The sequence below is a fragment of the Sebastes umbrosus genome, chromosome 6, assembly GCF_015220745.1.
Source record: "Sebastes umbrosus isolate fSebUmb1 chromosome 6, fSebUmb1.pri, whole genome shotgun sequence".
Taxonomy (NCBI): domain Eukaryota; kingdom Metazoa; phylum Chordata; class Actinopteri; order Perciformes; family Sebastidae; genus Sebastes; species Sebastes umbrosus.
Genome location: NC_051274.1, coordinates 297,549 through 308,634, shown reverse-complemented (window position 1 = coordinate 308,634; position 11,086 = coordinate 297,549). Strand labels below are relative to the sequence as shown.

Genomic DNA, 11,086 nt, shown 5'->3' with positions numbered 1-11,086 from the left:
TAATAAATCTAAATTCACTGAAAATTAACTAATGAAAATCAGATATTGCTTTTGAATTGTGGTTCAACAGAATCATTTTAAAAAACAAACTAATGAAACTGGCCTGGACAAAAATGATGGTACCCCTAGAAAAGATGTAAAATAATGTGACCATAGGGACATATTAAACTAAGGTGTGTCCTGTAAATAGCATCACAGGTATCTTCAAACTTGTAATCAGTCAGTCTGCCTATTTAAAGGGTCAAAAGAAGTCACTGTGCTGTTTGGTATCATGGTGTGTACCACACTGAACATGGACCACAGAAAGCTGAGGAGAGAGTTGTCTCGGGAGATTAGAAAGAAAATTATAGACCTTCATGTTAAAGGTAAAGGCTATAAGACCATCTCCAAGCAGCTTGATGTTCCTGTGACTACAGTTGTACATATTATTCAGAAGTTTAAGGTCCACGGGACTGTAGCCAACCTCCCTGGACGTGGCCGCAAGAGGAAAATTGATGACAAATTGAAGAGACGGATAATACGAATGGTAACCAAAGAGCCTAGAACAACTTCCAAAGAGATTAGAGGTGAACTCCAAGGTCAAGGTCGCACCATCCGTCACTGTTTGAGCCAAAGTGGACTTAATGGAAGACAACCGAGGAGGACGCAAATCATAAAAAAGCGAGACTGGAATTTGCCAAAATGCATATTGACAAGCCACAAAGCTTCTGGGAGAATGTCCTTTGGACAGATGAGACAAAACTGGAGCTTTTTGGCAAGTCACATCAGCTCTATGTTCACAGACGCAAAAATGAAGCATCCAAAGAAAAGAACACTGTACCTAATGTGAAACATGGAGGAGGCTCGGTTATGTTCTGGGGCTGCTTTGCTGCATCTGGCACAGGGTGTCTTGAATCTGTGCAGGGTGCAATGAAATCTGAACACAATCAAGGCATTCTGGAGTGAAATGTGCTGCCCAGTGTCAGAAAGCTTGGTCTCAGTTGCAGGTCATGGGTCCTCAAACAGGATAATGACCCAAAACACAGCTAAAAACACCCAAGAATGGCTAAGAACAAAACATTGGACTATTCTGAAGTGGCCTTCTATGAGCCCTGATCTAAATCCTATTGAACATCTGTGGAAGGAGCTGAAACATGCATTCGGAGAAGGCACCCTTCAAACCTGAGACAGCTGGAGCAGTTTGCTCACGAGGAGTGGGCCAAAATACCTGTCGACAGGTGCAGAAGTCTCATTGAGAGTTACAGAAATCGCTTGACTGCAGTGATTGCCTCAAAAGGTTGTGCAACAAAATATTAAGTTAAGGGTACCATCATTTTTGTCCAGGCCAGTTTCATTAGTTTGTTTTTTAAAATGATTCTGTTGAACCATAATTCAAAAGCAATATCTGATTTTCATTAGTTCATTTTCAGTGAATTTTGATTTATTATTACTTTTGTCAGTTTCAAGTTATTTCAGTGACCATTGTGGGTTTTTCTTTCTTTAACGGAAGGGTACCAACAATTTTGCCTACGTGTGTATATTGTGGGTCTCAGAGGGTTAAGGAGACAATTCCAATTTCCATCTAAATGATGATTTGCATACACAACCACTTGAGAGCGAGGTCGGTGTCGTGCCCACCCGATTGAGGATTTCTTCCTCTTTTTTTTGATAGTCCCTGTCATGTCAGTAATATGAGGATGTCATTGCATTTACTCTATAAACCTTGAGCCACTCTTGTTGAGACATGTAACAACTGAATTTTGGAAACTGCTTTTGAATGCAATACCCAGAGACAAAATCAGTATTTCTGCTTCTCTCATTTATTCAGTTATGTATCTTCCTCTGTGACGAGATACGCTTGGTGAAGCCTGAGATTTATGTAATAAATACAATTTACATGATCAAGAAAGAAGATAGGTCCAGATACCCACCTCTTCTATGTGCTGTTATTAATAACTGGCCCACATACCATCACCCTGCTCTGGTTTCTTGTGCCGGTCAGCTGCCTTGTGGCAAGCTGTGTCCTCCCCCTCTGTCACTGTACCCATACTGGCGTCAATTTAAGCAATGCTAAGGAACCAGTCCAACAAGTCACTAAGCTTCATCTGAATGTCGACTCCAACCTTAAAGGGGAACACCACCTAAATTAAGAATTCCAATTTGTTATTTCCATGGCGGAGTAAAGTTCGATCAATATTTGGGAACATGAGCTGCTCTCTTTCAAAGCCAGAAACCAGAGAAGTAAGTCTCAAGCTTGTGATAACATCACAAGTTTGAGTTTTAGAACCCTAGTTTTTGGATTTGGGAGAAAGTTTTTCATGTTGACTAATATATTTTGGACTGTCTTTGAAAATAGGAATAACATGTATGAATTCTGAAAATGGGCGTAGTTCCCCTTTAAAGGTTGGTATTGTGTGTATTGACTGTTTAATTATTCTGAGAAATTTCCAACGGTTTAAAAACAGCATACAACGAAAACTTCCACCTGGTTTTTATTTAAATAACAATCTCTGAAATACACACTGTCTTTACAAAGATATATTTTTAGCTTACAACAGGAAAAAGTGATTGGACTGCAAAATGATGGTGATATATTGTAATGTAGCAACTCTTCAGCCAGTGATAGTAATGGGTCTGCGTCCTTAAATATACATACAAGACTACCACTGTAGGACCAAAGCTCTTCCATACACCTGCAGTTACTGTGGGGATCACATAACACTCCAAATATTTCTTCTGTTTATATTTAGCTATTTTAGTATTGGCACCTACATTGATCAAATTTGGCAAAAAAATCAATCTGTGCACAACACACTGAAAATAAAACATATCTAGCAAAAAAAAAACAACAACCTTGGAGTGAAGATCCATTCTAATGCATTGTAACATTACTGACAATATGAACGCCATTCCTGAATAGAATTTGCTATAATGGTTCATTACACGGCTTTGTTGAATTCTCAATTCTGATTGGTCAATCAAAGCATTCTGTTATTTCTTTATAGCAGACCGTTGCTATGGCCGCAGCTCTGATGTCAGACACTGGCGGACTGTTTTTGTGTCAAATTATTGATTAGTAAGTAGCCGTGTAATAAGCGAGATAATGTACAGCTAGCGAGTCATTGCTGTACATTATCCCTTACATAAAGTAGGCTTAATCTATATTAATCCATAAAGATATAACACTCCAAAATGGCATTTAACAGTCTTTTAATATGTTAGACTGACTTTTTTTAATTATTTTTTTATACACAACACTGATTCAGACGGATTTCAATTTAATAAACATTCTTCATGCATTGATGTTTAACTATCCCTCCATTCCCAATCAACTTAACAACAGAGAAAATAAATCCCATGAATTTAGAAGCCAAAATCCAGCTTTAAAAATACTCTGTTTTATTGGAGTATGAGACTTGGAGCATGTGGACATAATGAACTGCCTGTTATGAGGAAGGTCGAGCACTTTGACTTTTTCCACTGACCTTTTGCAACTTGAACACAGTCGTTTCTAAAAACGGCAAATACAATCAATGAACTTCAGGAGCCATTTATCATGGAATAGATACTTCTACAAATCCCAACTAAATGTAGTCATGCGCAAACAATGCAACATGTAAACTATATTTGCCACTTTGTTAGTTACATCCACGCATCATAATGTCTGTAAGTAAAAGCTAATCCTCCCCACCCCCCAAAAAATAAGCATGAAACCCACAGACAATGATAAATGATTGATAATGTTTTATTCTACAGCCCACTTGTAGAATGTATACCAACAATGTACATAACAGAGGATTACCACCCTCCTGATGATCTTCAGAAGATGGACTGTAAAAAGTAGAGTAGGGAAACTTTGACAGCATGCATTACAAACTGCTTGTTATCCCGGCAGTAATCAATTAGATCTATAACTTAGATTATCAATAAAATGTCCAGGATTTAAAGCAGATAATTCAATGATCATCTGAAAACTATATAAACTATATATTTATCAAATATAAAGATGCAGTTATCCTATATGACCTGTGACATTTTTGTTGTAATCCCATTTACAGTGTTTCACAGGACTCTCCGGCCTGTCAGGTCTTCTTGTTGCTGCAGTTAGATCAATCACCTAATAGTTACCTGTGCAGGGCTGTAAAATAAGACATTATTCAAATAGGCGGCCAAATCCCGATATCTGAAAACACAATTCTCACAGCACAACAGCCAAGTTAAAGCAAAATTTCCCAAACCTCAAAGTGAATTGAGCACACAGCTAACTAATGAACAAATGACCTGTTTTCCCTTTGCAAAATGTTGCATTGCAATGATATTGTCACAACACAGTGACAACACTCAACATCCCACACATGGCACATTTCATTTGAACCCCACTGATGAATGAATTAAAAAGGATGAAATGAATTATCATTTTGCACCAAGTTACCTACTATATTTTCAAACATGATATTAAAACTTAAATTTATAATAAATGTAAATAGTAAAAATAAGGGCAATTAATATGCTTTCATACAGTACAAGCAACTGAGGTTAACTAAAAACTGGACACACCTGACTTGATAGCGTGTCAGTTGCGTGGCGGCTGCGTGGCTTGGTGGCTGATTGATACACGCGTGTCGGCTGTGTGTCTGCTGCTGCTGTCAGCCCTTTCTTTCTACACAGAGTTTGCCTTTTAATGGTCATTTAACTTCATGATAAATGTAATTTATATTTATTTTAGACAGAGAAAGATTCAGAAACGTGTGGTAATTAGTAATAATAGTAATAATCCACAATTAAAACTCCATACTGTATTCATTCATGATGCTCTCCAAGTCACTCAATGTTCTAGAACACTGTCCAACACATATTTCAGAATAAAAGCCTTGTGTTAACAAATTAAGGAATTCTGTCCACAGAAAAAAACGCCTGAGGGCTTTTATTTGAAATGAAAGCAGGAAGTGTTGATTTAAAAATAAGTCTTTACTTTTTTTCCACTCCGTAACATATTCTACAGATAGACATCGAAACTGTGGTAAAGTCTTGCTGATATGATGTTAATATACAGTCAATTGATCACCTTCACTGTCTGTGACAGATTACTACAATGTCCATGTCTACACATCTGTAGAATTACAGATGTGTAGACATGGACATTGTAGTAATCTTGCTGGTATTATGATAATATACAGTCACTAGATCACTTTCCATGTCTTTTGCTGCTGTGAGACGCAGCTGAGACGTGCGCGGCTCGCGTCAAAAATAGGCGAGCCCTCTATTCTATAAAAGAGACGTGAGTTTGAGGCGCGTCTCATTTGCGTGAGACGTGCGTCTCATGAAGGCAGTGTGGCTGCTCTAACCTGTAAACATGCGCGCCGAAATAAAAAACAACACGCCACACAGCCGCCACGCGCTCCTGACGTTGGATGTGTGTCCACCACGTTAGACTTGATCCCTGTTGAGAGCAGAAGTCTGTGCCTTTTGTAATAAAATGAAAAAGAGTATTTTGTTCAGTGTCACTGTAGATTGTTTAAAATAATAGTCAACTCTCTACCATCGGTAACATGTTGTAATGATTTACTGTTGTGTTTCTATAAATACAGCTTGTAACTGGCATGGAGCGAGAGCAGTGGAGGGTTCCTTCTGCTAAACAGAGATACTTTAAGTGGAGGTAGACAGAAAGTGGACAGACTTAACACAAGGAGGAGGAAATGAATGCTTACAAGAGTCTGGATGTCTAACATCTTCAGGAGTTGTGATGGACACTTGATGTGATGGGCAAGTAAACAGCATCATGCAGGTTGGTGTGGATAAAGGGAATAAAGGTCGGTATGGTTTAAGGCCAGATGAGGACATACAGCTGCTGAGATCACGTCTGATGCACCTCGTGAAACATCAGCTCTCGTGGGATACGAGTCTCTGGGCCGTAGAGCTTGGCGGCTCGTCGCTCAAACGCAGCGACGTTCTGCTTTACAACCTCATCGAAGAACATGGTGGCTAACTGGGAGTGCAGCAAGGAGCGGAACTCAAAGGATATCTGTTTAAGATACAGTAAGTCATGAAATATGGCAACTACAGAAGGTGAACACAATAGTTTGATTAAAAATATTTCAACATTTTGGAAAATATGCTCATTTGCTTTCTTATTAAGGGTTAGATGAGAAGATCAATATCACTCATGTGAAGCTTCGACTAGCAGACAGTTAGCTTACCTTAGCATAGAGAGTGGAAACAGGGAGAAAACAGCTAGCCTGGCTCTGTCCGAAGTTAATAACAGTTAAGTATTTCTTGGTTAGGCGTAGGTGACTTCCTGGTGTCATGCAAGGCTTATTCAAAGATGCTGGTACCAGGTCTTGAGCTATGGGGTATGACTAGGGATGTTCATAATTAACCGTTCAACTATTAACCGACATTAAGCATTTTAACCGACTAACGCTATCGGTTAAAACGGTTAAAAGAAATATTTATAATTCATGAAAAAGCTGAGTGGCTTTTCACTTTAAGGAGAAAAGCTGGTCCACCTTAACAGCCCACCTTAAGAGGCGGAGCCGGAGTTGCAGGATACAGGAAGTCGGCTCCGGTTTCTCCGGCTCGCTTTAGCGGAGCGGAGGAGTTGTAGTTTCGTAGCATTTATTCAGCGACAGATAAACTGTACACACACTGCTACACCTACGTTCACAGCTAGAACGCCACCAACAACCTCACACTCACCACCAACACACACACATGGACACTCGTTAAAGTTACGTTGCGCTGACAGACCGCCGCCACACACATACCCCCGCCCACACACATGCCCCCTCCGGCAATGCTAGAGCTGCTAACGTAGTACAAATACACACACTGTTTATGTGCGGTGGAGACTTTTACTGGGAAAGTGGCTGCATGTCCGCGACACTACACGCAGCATCGTAGCTGCTAAGTTAACGCTCCCGGACGGTGAACTGGAGACTCAGTTGTCTGTTGTGATCAAACACTGCAGCTGGCGCGAGGCACAAATCTTGTCTGTTAACAGTTAATAATCGTTTAACGAGGGTCGGTTATCGGTTAAGAACATCTTTCAAACTGAGCATCCCTAGGTGTGACACGTGCAGTGTAACTGGAGCTGCGGTCGTGCGTTGCTATTGGCTCAATTTTGGCGAGTGCAGACCAGATTTTACTGCACGTGTTGTATCCCAATGATATGACGCGATGATGACCTGTGACATCTCCTCTTTTCAACCTCCTTGGTGTAACAGAGCAGAGACTCCAGGAAGTCATAGCTACAGGCAAAGAAATACTCCCACACATAACCACTCATAAAATCAAAACTTGTTTTTTTTACATTTGTTTTTTTTTTTGGTATGGATTAAACAAGATATAATGTGTTATTAGGCGAATTTTGTAAAATTAGAACAGAGGCAGGCTAGCTGTTTCCCCCCTTCATCCAGTCTTTATGCTAAGCTAGGCTAACTGTCTGAGGCTTCATATTTACCATACAGACATGAGAGTGGTATCGAGCTCCTCATCTTTCCATCAACTTTCGGCAAGAAAGCAAATTGGCATGTTCACCATAAGAATGAAGCTGCAGGCTACTTACAGAAAAGTCTACCGTGCAGGTGCGAGGGTAACCAGGAATGCCAGGACTAAAACGCCATATCGTCTCCAGGTGATTGAAGAGCTTTCCATCTGTACACACTGCCTAAAGCCACCCAAAAGAGAACAAATATGTGATTATAAATGAGACTTGTGAGCAATGGGTGCTTGTCGTTGGAATCACAAACATTATTAGCTTCAACTAAAAATTGTGTCTCTGTCGGCTTTGCTTTCAGGTAGCAATATTAGCAATATCAAATACAATTGCCAATGCCATCCATAGCTATCACATTAAACATCAGATATAGCGTCATTCACAAGGACTGGCAGACTCAGTGAAGCTACTGGCTCTTACTTTGACTAGATGAGGCCGGACACAAGTGATCATAGACGTGTATCTCTCCACCATTGGAGGGAATCCCACTTCCAGTTGGGCTTTGGAGTGGCCTGCTCTTTTCATGATGGTCTGGGACTTCTTACACCACGGCACAAAGTGCTTGTATTCGTCAACATTGGCTACCACATCATACATTTCGAGCATAGAAAACCTATGACAGAAAGAGTGCAAGATTAAGGAATTAAAAAAAAAACACTTAAGAGAATTATTACTAGCTCATACTGGATAATTACCCAAGTATCCTACGCTCGGAGTACTCCTTCCTTTTGTTGGTGAGACTGATGAAGTTTCTGCTTGGGGGAACAGTTGTCATTGTGTCCCAGTCGTGAAGGCAAAGCACTCTGGGAGTTCTAGTCATCAAAATGCCACATGACGACAAGTGTCTGAAAGGTAAGAGGAAATGTCCTGTAAGCCATATTCTGGAAAGACTGCAATTTGCCAGAGGCACAGTCCACAACAAAGAAGACCTACTACATTCCAGATACTAAAGTCAATGAGTACTCATAATACGCTGGACCTAATGGAAGGTCTCTGTGTTGTGTCTGTGCTGGTATTTTCTGAGTTGGGCCTCTTATGTGAATAGCAAAAAGCTATGTAATGTTTCACCCACTCGGGTTTGTTATACCACCCGCTGCTGTATATACAGACTCTGTGAGCGGTAATCAAATAACTATACCAATATGATCGTGAATGATATGATATAATGGCACACCCCTAAGTGGAGATGCACTCAATACACCAATATACTGTCCATATACTGTATTGGTCCAAAATGAATATGTTATTTCTTATGACTGGCTGACTCTGAACTTTTTGTGGGCTTTTAGTAGAAACAAGTAAGTATTACATCTGTCAAATTATAATGAAATTGTTGTGGTCTATTTATTGAGGGAAAAAGAATAAACCATCTTGTAGCAGTTATGTCCGGGTAGCATCTGTAACATTACTTTTACTTTTTAAATGTTTCAAAATGCATTATCAATATTGGCCAATAATGGTGAAACAGTACCGGATAGTGGTAATTGGATTTAGTAACATATTGGTCCATCCCATAGACTGTATTAGGGATGCACCGATACTGATACCGGATCGTATATCAGACTGATACTGACTCAAATCGCTGGATCGGGTGTCAGTGACAATGGGGCCAATCTATTCAATTCAATTCTATGTTTATATACTATATACATTATAGACTGTAATTTTACTTCCTGTTTAAGTTATGACCAATTTATTGCTACACTAAAAGGTTTACACCGTTAATTTTGAAGATTTTTTACGCAGTTGCCGGCGTATGATTTATTATTTGAATAATAAATAACACTTCAATAAGTTACATTTTGTTTTACAAAGTTAGGAAAGCCTTGTTCAAGTCAAGCCTGATGTTGCCTTACACACAAAAGGACCATCACAGTCACTTCCACGCAGTGAGGCATATAGCTGATTATTAAACACTGGTATCTGATAGATACTCAGTATCGGCCGACGCCCAAAGCCCAGGTATCGGGACTGAAAAAGTCAGATCGGTGCATCCCTAGTTTAGTTGTCTGCTACTTGAATACATATTGATTATGAATGATCAAGTGTAGACTGTGACATTAGCTGCCAGGGGATCAAAGTTGTTGCCCTGATGGAGAATCGTCACACTTTAGAGATAAGAAGAACATCAATAGAACTACTCTGATAAAGTGAGTTTGTCACCTTCCCACTCTGGAAGTTACCCTTCGACCCAAAGGAGACACAGTCTCGTGACTGTGGATTGAAGGACTCATTACAATAATAGACTCAAGTGTTTCCATGACAGGCTCACCTGATGTTCTGTCGCATGCATCCTCTTGGCACCGCTGTACGACACGAGCGAGTTGTGCCCACAGCGGCAATCTGGAGAAAGTCACTAAATGTCCGCACCCCCATGGGGAACCTCCGGGCACTGGCCGAGGCTGCCATCACACCAGCACCACACCGTCAGGTCAAGGAAGGAGATCCTGGGTGAGAGAAGCTGATCCCCCCCCCCCCCCCCCCCGGGGTCTGGTCAGTTCAAGGAAGGGGGATCCTCCACAGGGGTCTAGTCCAACAAGTAAGACTGGCCAGTGGGATTCAAGGTTCCCTGCTACAGTGCGACTATATTCATTCACACGTAGCGTTGAATGAATAACGAATAACGAGCATTCTCTGGCTAGTTGACTAGCGTCACTTCAACAACTTCTCCTGCCGCTGGAGCTAGCGGCGAAGCTAACGTTAGCTTAACGTTAGCTTAACGTTAGCTAACACGGTTTCCCGACCAGACGCGACGTACAGCGGGTTCCTTTGTTGTTTTCAGCAATACTCACAACACTCCACGTTTAGAGACACAAACTCGCTGTAAAGTGAAATGATTTAGATTCGTTTTGGTTTGAAGTCTCGTCAAATAGCGGCCAGCTGCGAACGACCTTCTGGGTCTAGAAGCTAAAAGCCGGTGGAACCAGGGAGGGGAGGAACCAGGGAGGGGAGGAATCATGGAGGGGAGGAACAAGCTGTTCCTTTCTTCTGTCGGTTGGTCGGTTGCTCTTCGGTGTAGCTGAACGTCCTGCGGTGCAGTGCTGCCCCCTACTGTGTTGGAGGTTAATAGCTGTAAAAACAAAAGAAAAAAAGTTTTTTATTTGTATTTTATCATTTTAGTATTGAAACATATACGCTCACAAAAGCATCATTTTATTTATTTGTATATTGAAATATATTCTGTTAAAATAACTTAGGCCTATATAACAAGAAGATGGTTCATATTTATTTTTCTAGAATTTAAAAAATAAGCATTAAAAAAAAAAGAAAAAAGTTTAGTCAGTCAGTCAGTTTATTCTTCATTTTACATGATGTAGCAACCTATTTCCTAAATGTAGGAACATTTAGAAACAATTTAACAAATAGAAAAGTTCTATTATTTAGTTTTATTATAATTGTATTATTATAGTATATTATTATATATTTTTATTATTATTATTAGTAGTAGTAGTAGTAGAATCATTATTATTATTATTATTATTATTCATGACAACAGAGCAAAGTCCATCTGCATTGTTCACAAAATAATGTCCTATTTTTTGTGGTACACAAAACAAACTTCATACACCTAAAGCTCTGTATTATCTTTTATTATTATTATTTTTATTTGTA

The 11,086-nt window shown here is 39.9% G+C and overlaps 1 protein-coding gene across 1 annotated transcript; it reads right to left on the bottom strand.

The window, feature by feature from the left end:
• Positions 1–5,520: 5,520 nt before the first annotated feature.
• Positions 5,521–10,526, bottom strand: si:dkey-190g6.2 (coenzyme Q-binding protein COQ10 homolog A, mitochondrial). The gene is made up of 5 exons (XM_037771752.1): positions 9,747–10,526; positions 8,170–8,319; positions 7,895–8,087; positions 7,544–7,645; positions 5,521–6,001 (listed from the first exon to the last, which is right to left on the bottom strand). Exons 1-5 carry the CDS (start codon positions 9,881–9,883, stop codon positions 5,834–5,836), a joined length of 750 nt encoding a protein of 249 aa, XP_037627680.1. The 5' UTR covers positions 9,884–10,526; the 3' UTR covers positions 5,521–5,833.
• Between the last annotated feature and the right edge of the window lie 560 nt (positions 10,527–11,086).